Genomic DNA, 19,205 nt, shown 5'->3' with positions numbered 1-19,205 from the left:
CTCATTACATTCTAGAAGGTCCCTCCTATATTATCTGGCCTACTAGACTTCATATAATTTCAGCCTTCCCTTTATGACACATTGTTTAGCTACACTGTTTTTGTTTTTGTTTTTTTTTAAAGATTTTATGTATTTATTTGACAGACGTAGAGACAGCCAGCGAGAGAGGGAACACAAGCAGGGGCAGTGGGAGAGGAAGAAGTAGGCCCCCAGCAGAAGATCCTGATGTGGGGCTCGATCCCAGAACACGGGGATCATGCCCTGAGCCAAGGCAGACACTTAAAGACTGAGCCACCCAGGCGCCCCTCTTTTTTTGTTTTTTTAAATGTGACTTCAGTTTTTTCTTTCCTTGGGCTTTATCTGTTGTCCTTTCCTCTAGATTGCTCTTTCTCTCATCTTCACCATGACTGCCTGCTTCTAATCCTAGCTGAAAATCATTTCCACAGAGAAATCTTCTGACTATCCAGTTTAAAATACCTTGATGACAAAGTCACTTTCCAATTTGTTACTGTTAATTCATACTAGTTCTTATTGACATCTTCAGTTGTTTTATTACTATTATTTACTCATATATTTTCTTTCTTTTCCCTTTCTCTTCCTTTTCCTAAATTTTTTTTTTAATGATTTTTTATTATATTATGTTAGTCACCATACAGTACATCCCCGGTTCCTTTTCCTAAATTTTTATACAAATTCTAGTTAGTTAACATATAGTGTAATATTGGTTTCAGGAGTAGAAATCAGTGGTTCATCACTTAACATACAACACCCTGTGCTCATCATAACAAGTGCCTTCCGTAATGCCCCTCATCCATCTAGGCCATCCCACACCCACCTCCCTCCACCCTCACTTTGTTCTGTAATGTGAAGAATCTCTTATGGTTTGTTTCCCTCTCCCCTCTTTTTTCCCCCTTCCGTATGGTCATCTGTTCTATTTCTTTTTTAAAAATTTATTTTATTTTTAAAAATAAAATTAATTAATTAATTAATTAGAGAGAGAGAGTGCAGAAAAAGAGAAAGCACAAGCGGAGGTGAGGGGCAGAGGGAGAGGGACAAGTAGACTCCCCGCAGAGTAGGGAGCCCAATGCAAGACTCCATCCGAATACCCTGGGATCATGACCTGAATGGAAGGCAGACACTTAAGGGACTGAGGCACCCAGGCGCCCCATCTGTTTTAGTTCTTAAATTCCTCATATGAGTGAAATCATATGATAGTTGTCTTTCTCTGATTGACTTACTTTGCTTAGCATAATAAACTCCAGGTCCATCCGTGTTGTTACAAGTGGCAAAAGATTTCGTTTTTTTTCTAATTTTGTTTAAATCAACTTAGTTAACATATAGTGTAGTATTGGTTTCAGGAGCAGAATTTAGTGATTCATCACTTACATATAACACCCAGTGCTCATCCTAACAAGTTTTCTCTTGAAAACCCATTACCCATCTAGAACATCCCCAACCCACTTCCCCTCCAGCAACCCTCAGTTTGTTCTCTTAACTATACAGTCCCTTATGGTTTGCCTCTCTTTCTGTTTTTATCTTATTTTTTTCCTTTTTTTAAAATTCTGTTCAGTTAGCCAACATATAGTACCTCACTAGTTTTTGATGTAGCGTTCAACGATTCATTAGTTGTGTATAACACCCAGCGCTCATCACAATATGTGCCCTCCTTAATACCCATCACCTGGTTACCACATCCCCCCACCCTCCTCCCTTCTATAACCCTCAGTTTGTTTCCTGGAGTCCAGAGTCTCTCATGCTTTGTCTCCCTCTCTGATTTCTTCCCATTCAGTTTTCCTTCTCTTCCCTTGTGGTCCTCCACACTGTTCCTTATGTTCCACATAGGAGTGAAACCATATGATAATTGTCTTTCTCTGCTTGACTTATTTCACTTAGCATAACCCATTCTAGTTCCATCCACTTTGTTGCAAATGGCAAGATTTCATTCTTTTTTATGGCTAACATTCCATTGTGTGTGTGTGTGTACCGTAACACACGACACACACACACACACACACACACACACACACACACACATATATATATATACCACTTCTCTATCCATTCATCAGTCGATGGACATTTGGGCTTTTTCCATAGGTTGGCTGTTGTTGATAATGCTGCTAACTGCCTAGGGGTTCATGTACCCCTTTGAATCTGCATTTGTGTATCGTTTGGGTAAATACCTAGTAGCGAAATTGCTGGATCATAGGGTAGTCCTATTTTTAACTTTTTGAGGAACCTCCATACTGTTTTCCTACAGTAGTTGCACCTGTTTTTATTTCCACCAACAGCGTAAGAGGGTTCCCCTTTCTCTGCCTCTTTGCCAACACCTGTTGTTTCTTGTGTTGTTAATTTTAGCCATTGTGACAGGTGTGAGGTGATATCTAATTATAGTTTTGATTTGTATTTCCCTGATGGTCAGTGATGTTGAGCATTCCTATATTTTCTTTCCACAATAGAATGTAAGCTCCTTGAGAGTAAGAATCCTGTTTTATTCATCACTGTATCCTGAATACATCCACATGCTTAGCAAAGAGCAGCATTCAGTTCATGCTTGTCGGGTTAATGGATTACGTTTTCCCCACCTGTACTAGTATTCTCTTTTATAGGTTTTTACTTACATTCAGACGGAAATGGGACTGAATTCATCAATTTAGTGTCCTATTGGGTAGGAGAGATATTTAGCTATAAGAAAAAAAATCCAAACACTCTACTGCTATAGCCTTTGCACTAAGCACATGATTTGATGGAGGTGGGAAAAGGGTCTGTTTCTTCAATTCATGGGCATTCAACTTCCAAATGGTTTCTTAAATGTTAATGTAGAAACTTAACTAAAAATTAGAATTGGTGGTGTAAAAATAGAACTGAATTGAGTATCCTTTTCCTTTTTGAAATTGAAACACTATAATGTTTGCAAATAGATGGCCAAGGCAATGTTTTGACTAAAAATTCTGTTGGCTCTGATTGTGATTTTCCTTTTATCAGTGAAGGACTTAGGAAATAAACCCTAATGCTAATTAAATAATACATGATTAAGGATTCTTTACATATAAACTGCCAGAGGTTTAAAAAGGTTAATATTCTCTCCATAAGGAAAATATTAAGTTCTAAAAGGTCATGGAGATTGTTTTCCTGGCAGGTTGTTTATAGATATTCTTTATCTGTTAATATTACTATTGATAGTCCTTTTCTGATTATGAATAAACAGTTTACGCTCTACGTATTTATTCATGTTAACATTTACTTAGGAAAATGTGTTTCTTACAGGAGGATAAATAGTGGCTGGAAAGAATGCTGGCAACTTCAAAGCAAAATGAAGTTCTTTCTATTGCTTTCCGTCATTGGGTTCTGCTGGGCTCAGTATGACCCAAATACCAAACCTGGACGGACATCTATCGTCCATCTGTTCGAGTGGCGCTGGGTTGACATCGCTCTTGAATGTGAGCGATACTTAGCTCCAAAAGGATTTGGAGGGGTTCAGGTGGGTATTGTTCATAGTAGAAATTGCAGTTTGCTATCCTTGTAGTATATGGTATTGTGATATGTATCGGTAAAGCTGGAACATTTTACCGAGGAAGAAAAAAGTTTAGGATTGTTGGCAGCTTTATGTTTTGTTTCTGATATAAGCTTTCTTCAGCAGGACGTTTCCAATATGCTGTTAATATTTTCATTTGTTGCTAAAGATGTAGCTGTATATGCAAAGATTCCGAAATTATTTTAGATTATTGGTTAGTTTCTAGAGTATCCAGTGATATAAAGTAACCCATAATTTGATACTTACTATGATTTTTTATTGGTAGATCTCTCCACCCAATGAAAATCTTGTGGTTAATAACCCTTTTAGACCTTGGTGGGAAAGGTACCAACCAATTAGCTACAAGTTATGCACAAGATCCGGAAATGAAGATGAATTCAAAAACATGGTGACTCGATGTAACAACGTTGGTGTAAGTGCATTAAAGTTTCCTTTAAGAAATAATCAGGAAAATAATCTCTCTCTCCTCTCTCCCGTTCCTTTGGAGCAGAAGGTGTTCCATGGTTATTTTTTATTTCACTTTACACTTAAGCTATAACTAACACTTAGTTATTACCTTATGTTCAGCTGTGCAAATTCCTGTGTATGTGCTATTTGTCTACTAAAGAAATTTAAGTCACAGTTTAAAGCCGAACTTGTTTATAAAGCAAGTATCAGCTTTCAGGCCTATAACTATACACATTTCTGGGGAATCCCTTTCTAGTTAGGAATTGGAAATGCCAGTTGCAATATTTGCTGTAATTTTGATGTGACTTGTAACTCCACCTGTCATTTCCGGGTCCTCTTTCACGTAGGGGTTTTTGATGGTAAATCGTTATATTCTTTCTGAGGGGGAGCATGAGAGACAATATTTACCTTCGGATGCTAAGTAGATAATAGAGACTTGCTGCTTCTTTCTTAGGAGGATGCATGGAAATTTCAAAGACCACTACGCTCTCCTGTCTTAGCTGATTCTTACCTCCCCGCAAAAAAGACTGTTTGCATTTTTTCATAGTTATGGTAGTTTTAGTTCTATCAGTTTATCAGATAGGTAAGTATTTTACCAAGACGGTAGAATGCAGATAGGTATTCAGTTCACATTGATTTCCCTTCACGCTTGACTTTTGGTTTATTAGGAAGATAAGTTAAAAAATAACAAAGACCTATTTTGGAGTGCAATTAACATACCAGAAACTTTAGTCAATAATACTAGATAGATTTCTACCTCTCTATAAGTCCAACTGAAATAGAAACTTTGTTTTTCAGGTCCATATTTATGTGGATGCTGTCATTAATCATATGTGTGGGAATGCTGCGAGTGCAGGAACGAGCAGTACTTGTGGAAGCTACTTCAACCCTGGAAGTAGAGATTTTCCAGCAGTCCCATACTCTGGTTGGGATTTTAATGATGGTAAATGTAAAACTGGAAGTGGAGACATTGAGAGCTATAATGATCCTTATCAGGTAATTAAAGGAAAAAACCCACAGTGATCTGGATAAAGAGCTATCTGTGCCTTTAAATATCTACATGTAGTTTATTGATCTTCATTTTAAATACTGGCCTGGATTTTTTAGGAAAAGAGGATTCCAAGTTTGACTATTTGTAAATAAGAAACACAGGGGCGCCTGGGTGGCTCAGTGGTTGAGCATCTGCCTTAGTCTCAGGTCATGATGCCAGGGTCCTGGGATGGAGCCCTGCATTGGGTTCCCTGCTCAGAGCAAAGCCTGCTTCTCCCTCTCCCCCACCCCCTGCTGGTGTGCCCTCTCTCGCTGTGTCTCTCTCTGTCCAATAAATCAATAAAATCTTAAAAAAAAATAAGAAACGCAGATCAAGATTTAAAGCATTTTCCCCCATTTAATTTGTTCCAGTCAAAAAACTCGTCTACTTTATTTCCTCCGTACTCCATTTTTATACTAGAAAATGTTTCAAAGGTATGTCCATACTAGAATGTCAGCATCTCCAGTTTCCAATGCAAAGAAGACACTACCGAAATATCTGTTAATGAATAAATGAATGCATTATCAAATGGATTATCAGGTAGAGGCGATGTTTTGTGTATCAGTCACAAAATTTTTACCTTAATAGGTCCGAGATTGTCGTCTGGTTGGTCTTCTTGATCTTGCGCTGGAGAAAGACTATGTGCGTTCCACGATTGCTGAATATATGAACCGCCTCATCGACATTGGTGTAGCGGGGTTCAGAATTGATGCTTCTAAGCACATGTGGCCTGGAGACATCAAGGCCGTTTTGGATAAACTGCATAATCTAAATACACAGTGGTTCTCTGAAGGAAGTAAACCTTTCATTTTCCAGGAGGTACATTAATACCTATATGTATCTACATTTCATGGGTATATGAAATAAGATCTTTTAGTTCATTAGAAAATAAGTGATAGATTTAATGAATACAACTTCTGTTCTTTAATGGCTGGCTCATTTATATGGAAGAGTTTTCTTGAACCCTATTTTATTGAGACAGTCTCTAACATCTAACTCTTTATCACAAGAGATTTTATGGAAGTGCAGAGAATTTATTTAGGCTGCAAACATCTGTGTTATTTACTGTCTCCCCAGAAACCATTACAAAAGGCAGATAATATGAGAGTGGTTTTCTTGAGCCAGCCTATCTGAGTTTTAATGTTGCCTATAGCACTATTTGCTGTGTTCACTTAGGCAAATTGATTAACCTCTCTCTGCGACATTGTCTTTTCATGTGAAGAAAAGAGATATGATCATAGTTATGTCTTTGTCTAAATGTTAGTAAGTTAATATTTGTCAAGCACTTAGAATTGTTGTGAACCAGATCTCAAGTGCTATAGAAATGCGAGTCATTGTTATTATCGTTTATGTGCAAGAGTAAAATTAGGTCCACATTCTCAGAGGACAACAGGTCACCTTGTTATCATGTTAGTTTTAATATTGTAGCATATAATTTAGCACAGAAAAAGAATCTTTTTTGGGGTATTTCATAAAATATAAATAGTTTCAAGCCATTTTTTACACAATGTTAACTTGGTGAAAAATCTTTAAAGTTCTTATTTAAAAATGATATTTTCCCTATATTTCCACTAGGTAATTGATCTGGGTGGTGAGCCAATTAAAAGCGAGGAGTACTTTGGAAATGGCCGTGTGACAGAATTCAACTATGGTGCAAAACTAGGCACAGTCCTGCGCAGATGGAATGGAGAGAAGATGGCTTACTTAAAGTGAGTGAAATATGATTTGTCTTTTAAATAATTTCACAGATGTGTTAGTCTTATTATCCCAATCCGAGTTATCTTAGAAACTTATTTAGAACTTTTAAGGATTCAATTGCTAGTAATAAGGATTGTACTTCCCCAAATTCCAATTTATCATCTTTATTATTTAAAATGTCAGTCATGAGGATAACAAGAAACCCAAAACACACCCTAGAGACTTTTTGTATTCTATAACTATATTAAATTTAACTAATGTATGCAATAAAATATGTGAAGGCTACATTAGTATTAAAATGATTGTATCATTTATGAAGTACTTACAACATGGCTATGCTATGGGAATTTACAAATATTATTATCAATTAATTATTTTCAAGTAGTAGAATATTTATATCAATATAAGAGTGAAACCTACTTTTAACCCAGTTTTCCATTTTGTGTAATATCATATGTATGTTGATCATTCTGAAGTTTCATCCAAATTGTAATGTACTGAAATCTCTAAAATGACTTTTTTATAACAAAAATCTTATAACTGTACCATGAATGTATTACAAGTAATTCATACATATATACGTACATGGAGTGTATAATATATCTATATATAGTTTATAGATATTTTTTAAAAACTCCTATAGAATAATCATTGAATTAGAGAATTCCATTTGGGCCTGCTATACCAAAAGAAAGACACACTTAGGTTACTCTAAAGCTATTAGAAAATAATACATGTTTGTGTGTGCGTACGTGTTTTAATAGGAACTGGGGAGAAGGATGGGGTTTCATGCCTTCTGATCGAGCACTTGTCTTTGTGGATAACCATGACAATCAGCGAGGACACGGAGCTGGAGGAGCATCTATTCTTACATTCTGGGACGCCAGGTAGGAAATAAAGCCCTCCCCCTTTTCTACCTACCTTTTAATGACACTAAAAATATTGTTTTTTTTAATGATGATATCATTTTGTAACCTTCAGACTGTACAAAATGGGAGTTGGATTTATGCTCGCTCATCCATATGGATTTACACGAGTAATGTCAAGCTTCCGTTGGTCAAGATATTTTCAAAATGGAGTAGTAAGTTTTTGTGTTATCCAAAATATCTTTTTCTCAAGAAAGGGAAGGCAGTTTTAAAATATGGTACTAGAGAATGAAAACTTGGGGAGAAAATGGGCAGAACTTGGTAAAAGGCTATAAAAATACTGAGGGAGTTAGATTCCAACTGCAGAGAACTCAGAGACACAAGACAGACTGGGTTTGGTGGACTGGAGAGGAAAGAGATAAATACTTGAGATGTTAAAAAGTCTGAGCTTTTTAAATTTTTTTCTCTTTACCTAAGGATGTTAATGATTGGATTGGGCCACCAAATAATAATGGGGTAATTAAAGAAGTTACTATTAATCCCGACACTACTTGTGGTAACGATTGGGTCTGTGAACATCGATGGCGTCAAATAAGGTGGGCATTCTTATCTAGAGATGTCCTCTAGTAATAAACATTCTTAACATTTTATTTCAAACAGCTAACGTATTCACCAGCATTTTATGTGGTGTTTTATTTTTAGGAACATGGTTGCGTTCCGTAATGTAGTTGATGGCCAACCTTTTACAAACTGGTGGGATAACGGTAGCAACCAAGTAGCTTTTGGAAGAGGAAACAGAGGATTCATTGTCTTTAACAATGATGACTGGTAAGTAGATATCAATTAGAAATCACATTTTATCCCAATATGTTCTTGGTTTACTACTTTCTCTTCTTGCACATTTACTGTTTTCATATCTGAATAGTTATATAGTCAGTGGATGAAAAAAAACAGAAATCAGAAGAAAAATGATGATGACTTCTATTCTTCTGATTTCTTTATAAGGGCTTTCTGTTCTAAGTAGAGTTATTTCATGTGCATCCTTGCCTATCATGGGCAGATATGAGGCACCCATATAGGCTCACATATACACCCCACCCCAAATACACAGAGTAGTTAATATAAAGGTTGTGAAATCACTAGAAGAACAAGGCTTACAGCTCCCCTTCCCTTTTTAAATAATGGAAAAATATTGCCTCAATACTGATGTCTTTTTAACTCTTTTTTGCGAGTATTCATCTATCTGGTTTTTTGGTCTTCTTTTTTCACTCCCCCGTCTCTCTGGCAAATAGTAGAGATATATATATATATATTTTAAAGATTTTATTTATTTATTCGACAGAGATAGAGACAGCCAGCGAGAGAGGGAACACAAGCAGGGGGAGTGGGAGAGGAAGAAGCAGGCTCATAGCGGAAGAGCCTGATGTGGGGCTCAATCCCAGAACGCCGGGATCACGCCCTGAGCCGAAGGCAGACCTTAACCGCTATGCCGCCCAGGCGCCCCAGTAGATATATTTTCAAAGCATATGTATAAAGAACATGTATCTTACGGTTGGTCAGTGATTCACCTCGGGAGATTTTCAAGTTTTAGTTCTGAGACTTCTTCTTACTTTCCTTTGCTTATACTTCCATCGTCTGCCTCGAGTGTATTGATTCCCTAGTATAGAGAACTATGGCTTACATCAGTTGAAATGTCTCAGTTCCAAGGCCTACTTTCACCCATGCTTAGCTCATTTTAGCCTACATTATATTTTGCTGACAAAAAGGGAAAACAAATATATCTCTTTCTTGCCAAAAGAAGCTATGGCTAGTCCTTTAATTTCTGTCTTTTGGATGGGAGAAGGAAAATAAATTTATGAGACAGCTTTATATTTCAAACCATACACTTGTTCATAAAAATACTGGATTATTTTTATCTCCAGCCCAAATTCACTTTCTCCTCTTGTGAAAAAGATTTTCGCAGTAATAATCAAATTTAAATGATTGAAAGTAATTCGTGTTTTCTTAAGTTTAGATGAGGACATATTTAAAATATTTGTTTACCACAGGAAGTACTTTTATCTAAGGGTGACAATTCACCCAAATCTTCACTAATAGTCCCTCAGCCATAATTTCGTGATAATATTCATGGCTGAATAGGGAATCGCTAAGTCTACTGTAAGATTACTTTCAGTCTTGGAAAACTGTTCACATCTACTGGAGAGGTCTCTGCATTTGCTTCTCACTGAGACCTTGACTGCTTAGGGCTCTACAACACAAAGTGAAGCTTTTAGAGATAGTCTGAATTCTTGCTTTTAATTGTGATGAATTCAAGTTAAATCTTAAATTTTATTTTACAGGGCGTTATCTTCAACTTTGCAAACTGGTCTTCCTGCCGGCACATATTGTGATGTCATTTCTGGAGACAAAATTGACGGCAATTGTACGGGAATCAAAATCTATGTTTCTGGGGATGGAAATGCTCATTTTTCCATTAGTAACTCTGCTGAAGATCCGTTCATTGCAATTCATGCTGAATCTAAGTTGTAAAATTTGAAATAAATAAATACGCATACTCAGAGAAATAGCCAAGTGTATTTCTTTCCGTGTGTGTGTGTGTGTGTGTGTGTGTTTTCCTATAATTCATGAATTTTTGGTAAAAGCTAGAAGCAATCAACTTGAAAAACTCAGAAAAGCATAAAAATCACATGTAATTATGTAAGTATAAGTTCGTTACGATTATCGTCATGTTATATTTTTAAAGGCTCATGATGTCTTGTCATGTGTCAATGGAATTTCTAAGAATTCAGAGAGGCATCTTAACAAATATGTTTGTTGCCATCAACACCAAATTTCCCAGCATGTATTTGTGTATTTCTTCCATCAAGTGTTTCTAAGAGTTCGGGAGAGCTGATTTAACGATTCCCATACAAAGTTATAGCATTTGAGTGACTTCAACTGTTTGAAAGCCCTTCTACAGTTAATAAGTCAAAAAATAAAATAAACTTAAATTATGCAAGGTATGAGTCTTAATTATATGGAACTCATAGGAATCTTCTACTTTCTCTCTCTGTTTCTCTCTTTGTAATGTCTTTAAGTTGATGTAGACGTATGGATTTTTTGTTCCATTAAAAATTAATGAAGGTAAGTGGGGATGTAACATAATAAAAGAACAAGACTTTCTTGAGATAAAGTAAAGGAAGTAGCAAATCCTGGTAGAGTGATAAATCTCTGAAGGTTTTTAAAGAATAATTGATCAGTTGATCCATCTATTCATCCATGTCTCTATCACTCTCTGTGTGTCACTGTCTATGCAGTTAAGATTCCACTAAAAAAAACTTGTCAGAATAAATGAATTCAGCAAAGTAATAGGATACAAAGGCACCATGCAAAAATCAGTTGCATTTCTGTACACTAATGAACAATCTGAAACGGAGATTGTGAAAAAATTCCATTTATAATAGCACGAAAAAGGATACAATACTTAGGAATCTACCACAAGGTGGAAAATGTGTACGGTGAAAACTATTAAACCTTACTGAAAGATGTTAAAGACATAAATAAATTGAAGCATTACTGTTTTCTTGGGAGAGAATACTTAGTAGTATCAAAATGTCAGTACACCCAAAGTAATCTACAGCTTCAATGCAATCTCTATCAACATCTCACAGACCTAAAAAAAAAAAAAAAAATTCTATCCTAAACTTCGTATCTCAAGGGACCCTGAATAGCCAAAACAATCTTGAGAAAGAACAACAAAACTAGGGGACTCACCTCTGGTTTCAAACCTATTAAAAGCCTACAGTAATCAGGGGCGCCTGGGTAGCGCAGTCGTTAAGCGTCTGCCTTCGGCTCAGGGCGTGATCCCGGCGTTCCGGGATCGAGTCCCACATCGGGCTCCTCCGCTGGGAGCCTGCTTCTTCCTCTCCCACTCCCCCTGCTTGTGTTCCCTCTCTCTCTGGCTGTCTCTCTGTCACATAAATAAATAAAATCTTAAAAAAAAAAAAAGCCTACAGTAATCAAAACATTGTGATACTGGCATAAAGATAGGCATATAAATCCATGGAATAGAATAATATCCAGGAATGTATCCTCTCATATATGGTCAAATGATTCTTTTTCTTTTCTTTTTAAGATTTATTAATTTTATTTATTCGAGAGAGGGAGCGAGCAAGTACGAGCAGGAGGCCAAGGGAGAGAGAGAGAATCCCAAGTAGACTCCTCGCTTAACATGGAGCCTGATACAGGGCTCGATCCCACAACCTGAGTCAAAACCAGGAGTCATAGGCTTAACTGACTCTGCCACCCTCGCGCCCCTCATCAAATAATTCTTTGACAAGGATGATGCCAAGACCACTCAGTGGGAAAGGATAGTCTTTCCAATAAATGGTGGCAGGAAAATTGGAAATCCACACACACAAGATTTCATTTGAACCATTACCTAAGATGGTATACAAAATTAATCCAAATTGGATTAAAAAAATCTAAATTTAAGAACTAAAACACCTCTTAAAACAGAACGTCCTGACATTGGATTTGACAGTGATTTGACAGTGATTCATTAGATTTGATATTAAAGGCATAGGTAACAAGAAAAAAATAGAGAAATTGGACTTCACAAAAACTTAAAAAGTTTTTTCATCAGAAGATGTGTACAGAATGAGAGAAAATAATTCAAATCATAACATCTGGTAAAAGATTAATATCCAGAATATATAGAGAACACCTGAAATTCAACAATAGAAAATCAACCCAATTCAAAAATGGGCAAAGAATTTGAATAGACTTTTCTCTAAAGATGTACAAATTATCAATATGCACAAAGATATCACCTCACTCTCAGGATGTCTACTATCAAAACAAACAAGAAGCAAGCATTCTTGAGGATGTGCCAGAATTGAACCCTTTGCATTGCTGGTGGAACGTTGAAATAGTATAGCTGCTGTGGGAAACAGTATGGCAGTTTTTAATGAAACTAAAATAGGATTACCATATGATCTAACAATTCCACTTCTGGGTATATACCCTGAAGAATTGACAGCAAGTTCGCAAAGTAATTATTTATGTACCCATGTTCATAACAGCATTATCCACAATAGCCAACAAGGTGGAAACAACACAAGTGTACTTCAACAGTGGATGAGTCACATGTGATAATATCCATACGAGGGAATAATATTCAGCTTTAAAAAGGAGATTTTGCCATAGCCTACACTGAAGATAAGCCTTGATGATATTATGATAAAGCCAGTCACAAAAAGACAAATACTGTATGATGCCGCTTATATGGAGTAGTCAAAATCATAGAGACAGAAAGTAGCACAGTAACTGCCAATGGCTGGGGAGAGGGAGGAATGGAGAGCTTCTGTTTAATGGATAAAAAATTTCAATTTTACAAGATGAAAAGAGCTGTAGAGATTGATGGTGGTGATGGTTACACAACATTATGAATATATTTAATACCACTGCACTGTACATTTAACAACATTACAATGGTAAACTTTGTTGTATGTGATTTACCACAAAATAAAAGTTTTAATAAAAAAGTAACATGTATGTGCAGATTTATAGTGGCTTTATTCATCATTCTCCAAAGTGAAAATAACCCAAATGTTCTTCAACTATCATACCTCTACATGAAATATTAATGACTATACATGTGACAATATGGATATATCTCAAAGGCATCATTAGTAAAAGGAGACAGACTCACAACGTCACACACTGTGTGACTCCATTTTCATGAAATTATATAAAGACAAAGCTCATCAGAGACCTGTTGAGTGGTTGCCAGGGGGTAGGTGTGGGTGGCTGAATTGACTACAAAGGGATGACGGTATTTCGGGGTGTGATGGAATATTGGATATTGTGGTTGCGTTGAGTAAAGCTATGGATTTATTAAAACTCAGATTTATGCATTCAGAAAAGAACCTTACTGGATTACTTGTAGATTGCTAGAGTATGAAGTGGTACAATCACTTTGGAAATAGTTTGACAATCTATAAATTGTACATATAGTTATAATAAAAACCAACAATTTTACATCTAGGTTTAACCCCTGTGATATGAAAATACATGTCTATAAGAAGTCTTAGTTATCCTTCACAGCAGCTTTATTCATAATTGCCAAAAATATAATCAGCCTATATGTCCCTCAACACATTAGATAAACAAATGATGGTACATGCATATTATAGAGTACAACTCAGCAGCAGACTGCTGTAATATATTTTGTTACAAATGCTTTCTGATCCAGTTTTGCGGCCCTGCCGACAGGTCAATCAGACTTTCCTGGGCATCTGATTAAGTCCACACCCCAAACCACTTCCCTTATCAGACTTTCCTCTGGGTCACTATATACCTTCTCTAATCACCCAAGGACCAGGTATCAGATGAGGAATATCTCTATAACCCAGAGCCCACTGAAATTATTTAGACATCCTAAACCTGCCTACCCGCTTCATCCATTCCTTCCTATAGAAGCCATAAAAAAGGAACTTGCACGTCGTTTCCTTCTCTTCCTCTGCTTGGTGAATAACCCTGGTGCTTCCCTTGAGTGGGCCTGTGTGGTGTCCTATTTCTCCTCAGGGAACTGTGAGCATAACAAACTGCAAAACTTTCTGGTTTCTCTTTCTTGATCGGAGTCTGACCTCACCATACCAAACCCACAGTAGTAAATACGACTAAAACAACTACTGATACACAAAAGAGTCCATATTGGTATTCGTTTCCTATGGCTATTGTAACAAAATACATAATCTTCGTGGCTTAGAACAAGAGAAATTTATTGTCTTATAGTTCTGGAGGGCAGAAATCCAAAGTCTTTTTCACTGATCAAGGTGTTGGCAGGGCTCTGCAACCTCTAGGGGCTTTATGGAAAAAGCAAACCTTTCTTTCAGCTTTGGTGGCTGCCAGCATTCCTTGACTTGTGGCTGCATCACTCCACTCTATGCTTCCACAGTCATGTGCTCCATGCCTTTTCTACTTCTACGTGTATTGCTCTCTTTCTTCCTCTTTCTTGTAGGAGACATATGATGGTATTCATGACCCACAAGATCCTAACCTTAATTACATCTGCAAAGGCTTTTTCCAAATAAGGAAACATATATAGATTCTAGGGAATAGGGCCTGATATCTTTTTAAAAAGCATTTATTTATTAAAAACATTTTAATAGTCTATTTTTCTTAAAAAAGCTTTAGGTTCACAGCAAAATTGAGAGAAATTACAGTTCCCACATAATTCCCGCCCTCACACCTATACAACTTCCACTACTCTCAACTTCCTGCATTAGAGTGGGATGTTAATTATAATTAATGTACCTACACTGACACATGATTATCACCCAAAGTTTACATTAAGATTTCCTCTTGGCATTATAAATTTTGTTTTTATAAAAGCATAATATGTATCCACCATTATCATACAGACTAGATCCATTGCTCTCAAAGTTCTCTGAGCTCCACCTGTTTACCCCTCCTTACTCCTGACTTCTGGCAACTACTCATCTTTTTACTGTTTCCAAACTGTTGCCTTTTTCAGAATGTTATATTCTATTACAGTATGTAGCTTTTTCATATTGGGTTTTTTCACTTAGTAATATGCATACAAGTATGACTCCTCCATGTCTTTTCACGGCTTGATGATTTTCAGCACAGATTAATTTTTCATTGTCTGGTTGTAACACAGTTTATCCATTCACCTACTGAAAGACATGTTGCTCTGAAATTTGGTAGTTATAAATAAAGCTGCTGTGAACACCTGTGAGTACTTTTTTTTTTTTTTTCTCGTGGGCATAAGTTACCCATTTATTTGGATAAACACCAAGGAGCATGATTGCTGGATTGTATGGTAAGAGTATGTTTAGTTGTATAAGAAACTACCAAATTGCCTCCCAAATTGTACCATTTTGCATTTGCTCCAGCAATGAATGAGAATTCCTGTTGCTTCACATCCTCAGCATTTGTTGTTGTCAGTGTTCTGGGTTTTTGTCATTCTAATGAGTATGTAGTGGTATCTTGTTTTAATTTGCAATTCCCTAAGGACATATGCTGTTGAGCATCTTTTCATATGCTTACCTGCCACCTGTATATCTTCCTTGGTGTTAGTTTAGATCTTTTGCCATTCTTTAAATGCATTGTTGATTTTCTTATTGTTGAGTTTTTAAAGTTCTTTGTGTATTTTGTGTAATAATCCTTATCAGATATGTCTTATCCTTATTAGATATGTCTTATACATGTATTTTCTCCCACTCTGTGGTTTTCCTTCTGATTCTCTTGACAGTATTTTTCACAGAAGTTTTAAATTTTAATAAAGTAAAGCTTATCAATTATTTATTTCATGGATTTGCCTTTGGTGGTTGTATCTAAAAAGTGATTGTCAAACCCAAGGCTATCTCGATTTTCTCCTGTTACCTTCTGGGAGTTTTCTAGTTCTGCATTTTACATGCAAGTCTATAGTCCATTTTGAGTTAATTTTTGTAAAGTCTATGTCTAGAATCCTACCCACCCACCCCCCTTTTGGGGCATGGGGATGTCCAGTTGCTCCAGCACAATTTGATGAAAAGTTGGTCTTTGTTCCATTGTACTGCCTTTACTGCTTCATTAAAGATCAGTTGACTATATTGGTGGGTATATTTACAGACTCTATTCTGTTCCATTGATTTAGCCTTTTTTCTTCTTTCTAATATCACTCTTCTGAGTACTGTAGATTTAGAGTGCCTTAATGTCAGGTAGTGTCAGTCCTCTGACTGTTGTTCTTTAATATTATGATAGCCGTTCTGTCTTTTTAAAAAATCTCCATGTAAACATTAGAATCTGTAGATATCCACAAAATAACTTGTTAGTATTTTTATTGGGATTGTATTGAACCTATAGATCAAGCTGGGAAGAATTACTGTCTTGAGAATACTGAGTCTTTTTACTTATGGACATGGAACATTTGTCCATTTATTTAGTTCTTCCTTGATTTTGTTCATCAAAGTTTTGTTTTCATATAGATCTTATATATGTCTTGTTAGACTTTTACTTAAATATCTCATTTTGGGGGGCTGCTAATAATAATGATGGACAGTATAGGAGAGAGATTAAGAGACAGGGTTGATAGAGTGAAAACTGTTATATATTCAATTGTAGTTCCAAGTAAATAAATGGATTGTGAAGACAGTGGCTATCTCAAGTATGCCCTTAGAATTTTTCTCTATCTGATAAGAAACACACACACACACACACACACACAAATACACACAGATTTCCAAGAACACAGGATGAGTTTTTTTAAAATCCACATTTAGACATCACACAGGGACAATATTTTTAAAGCAGTAAAAAAAATTTTTTTTTATTTTAAAAGAAAGATTTCCTCCGTGGAATGTCAATTAGAGTGACATCTGACTTCTTTATAGCAACAAAGGAAGCCAGATGTCTCTAGAACATACTCAAAGTAGTGAAAGAAATAACTTGTAGAATTTTACACAGAGAAAGTAGTTTTAAGGAATAAAGATAAAGACATTTTCAGACAAGTAACGAAGAGGGTTTGTCAGAGTGTACATCAACCATACTCAAATTTAAAAGAATACATATTTCACTTAAAGAAAAAGAGGATTTGTGAGCAGATATTCACCAAAAGAAATTATAAAGGGAATATTTTAGACGTCTGTAGTTACCCTAGGTAGGAGATCTGAGATGCAAGAGGAGTGAGGAAAAAAGTAAGTGGTAAATATCTGGCTAATCTAAAAAAAAAAAAAATTATCTATTAAAAAATAATGTTTTGCAGGATTAAAAATATAAGACAGACTTAAAAAATAAAACCAATGAGTATCAACTAAAATAGAGTTGAATATTCTCTTTGACAATCGACATAATGATTAAATTTGAACTCTGAAATTAACCCATGGTATAATTTCCATGTTAACCATTAGTAAAGTAGAAACAGTGTATGATTTCTACTGTGTTAGATGATAAAATATAGAAAAATAATTGAAAAGAAGACAAAAAATATGAAAAAAATTGGCGGGGCAATAAGGTGATAGATTTATATTTAAATATAGCAATAGTTACATTCAGTGTAAATGGACTTAGAGTTTCTATTAAAAGACAAACATTTTCACACATGATTAAAATAAATGAGTAGAAATCGGTAAAGGTAAAGGCAAGTACAAAGTACACCAGGCAAATTCTGACCAAAGGAAAGCTCGTATAGCTTTACTGGAATGAGATGAAATAGATTTAAGGCCGAATCAGTGCAAAAGATAAAATGGTTCTATGTTTTAATAAAAAAATATTAGACTTTATAATTTTAACACATTGACTAGAAAATTGGTACTTGTAAGTTTTTTAGCCTCTGTAACTTAGGGTTAAAATAGATAAAGCAACAAATTTGACAGAAATTGTAAGCATAAGCAATTCTATACTATATATAATTGGAGATTTTAGATGTACCAATCTCAGTAGCAGAACAAGCTGATTTAAACAAGTTTTAATTAACTCGACCAAATGGATATATAGACAACACGCTTTTTAAAATACTTGTCTACATAGGGGTCATAAGACAAATCTTTTAAATGATTGAAATCATACAGAATATGTTAATTGTACTAAGATCGCATAGTAGGCTCTTACTGAATGGCTTATGAAATTAATTGCTACATCTTTGGGGAAGTAGTTTTTCCCAGTGAAAAATATTACATATATAACATATGTATATTTTGATTGTTCAGAATTGTTAAAACATTCCAAATTAAGCTTCAGTTTAGTTGAGCACGACCCCTCATCTTGGTTTCATCCCTACTTCCTCAGAGATAACCTGTTACTAGTTTTTTTCTGTGACTGTACATGCAGTTGAATTCCATACATATACGTACACATATAAAATATGCAATTTTTGAAATGCTTTTTTTTACAAATATAAATGAAGACATACTGTTCTGTGTTTTTTAATTCAAATGGCCTCTCATATTGTTACCATGAAAAATGCCTTTTTAAAAAATAAAAGCAAACTATTTCACCTGTCAGAGTATGGCTGTACTCTATTTTTAGCCATTTTTCACTGCAATGACATGTACGTGTTTTCCAAAGGTTTTGTTGTTGTGATCAATGTTGTAGTGACCTTTTGTATTTACTTGTCTCTGTACACATGGGTGAATATTTCTGTAAGAAAATAAGTAGAAGTGCATTTTATTTTTTATTTATTTATTATTTTTTTTTAAAGATTTTATTTATTTATTTGACAGAGATAGAGACAGCCAGCGAGAGAGGGAACACAAACAGGGGGAGTGGGAGAGGAAGAAGCAGGCTCATAGCAGAGGAGCCTGATATGGGGCTCGATCCCACAACACTGGGATCACGCCCTGAGCCGAAGGCAGACGCTTAACCGCTGTGCCACCCAGGCGCCCCTAGAAGTGCATTTTAAATACATTTTTATATTTTAATATTATGTAAAATTGCCCAGTTCCCAATTTTTACTAGATCAGGTCTAGTAGTAGTATAGTACATGAGAGTACCTTTTATAACACTCTCACCAAAAACGGATGTGATGAAGCTTCTAACTTTTGCTTTTCTAATAGATGAAAATTGATTTGTTATTTTAATTTGGATTTCCCAAATTGCTAGCTAGGCTCAGCATCCTCTCACATTTTTTTGGTGGTGGGGGGGA

General features: G+C 35.7%; 1 protein-coding gene across 6 annotated transcripts in view; it reads left to right on the top strand.

Annotated features, from left to right (window-relative positions):
• Nucleotides 1-10,140, top strand: part of LOC125281362 (pancreatic alpha-amylase-like) — a 49,709-nt gene extending 39,569 nt beyond the window's left edge. For all 6 annotated transcript variants that reach the window (XM_057310423.1, XM_057310425.1, XM_057310422.1 and 3 more), the window contains 10 exons: nt 3,268-3,481; nt 3,801-3,947; nt 4,781-4,978; nt 5,601-5,831; nt 6,588-6,721; nt 7,475-7,597; nt 7,692-7,791; nt 8,054-8,172; nt 8,279-8,404; nt 9,916-10,140. In XM_057310423.1, coding sequence (XP_057166406.1) covers nt 3,268-3,481; nt 3,801-3,947; nt 4,781-4,978; nt 5,601-5,831; nt 6,588-6,721; nt 7,475-7,597; nt 7,692-7,791; nt 8,054-8,172; nt 8,279-8,404; nt 9,916-10,105 — 1,582 coding nt within the window. In that variant the 3' untranslated portion in view covers nt 10,106-10,140. The remainder of the gene's footprint in view (nt 1-3,267; nt 3,482-3,800; nt 3,948-4,780; nt 4,979-5,600; nt 5,832-6,587; nt 6,722-7,474; nt 7,598-7,691; nt 7,792-8,053; nt 8,173-8,278; nt 8,405-9,915) is intronic.
• Nucleotides 10,141-19,205: the final 9,065 nt, after the last annotated feature.

Source organism: Ursus arctos, unplaced genomic scaffold (genome assembly GCF_023065955.2).
Source record: "Ursus arctos isolate Adak ecotype North America unplaced genomic scaffold, UrsArc2.0 scaffold_12, whole genome shotgun sequence".
NCBI lineage: Eukaryota > Metazoa > Chordata > Mammalia > Carnivora > Ursidae > Ursus > Ursus arctos.
This window is presented reverse-complemented; position numbering and strand designations above follow the sequence as displayed.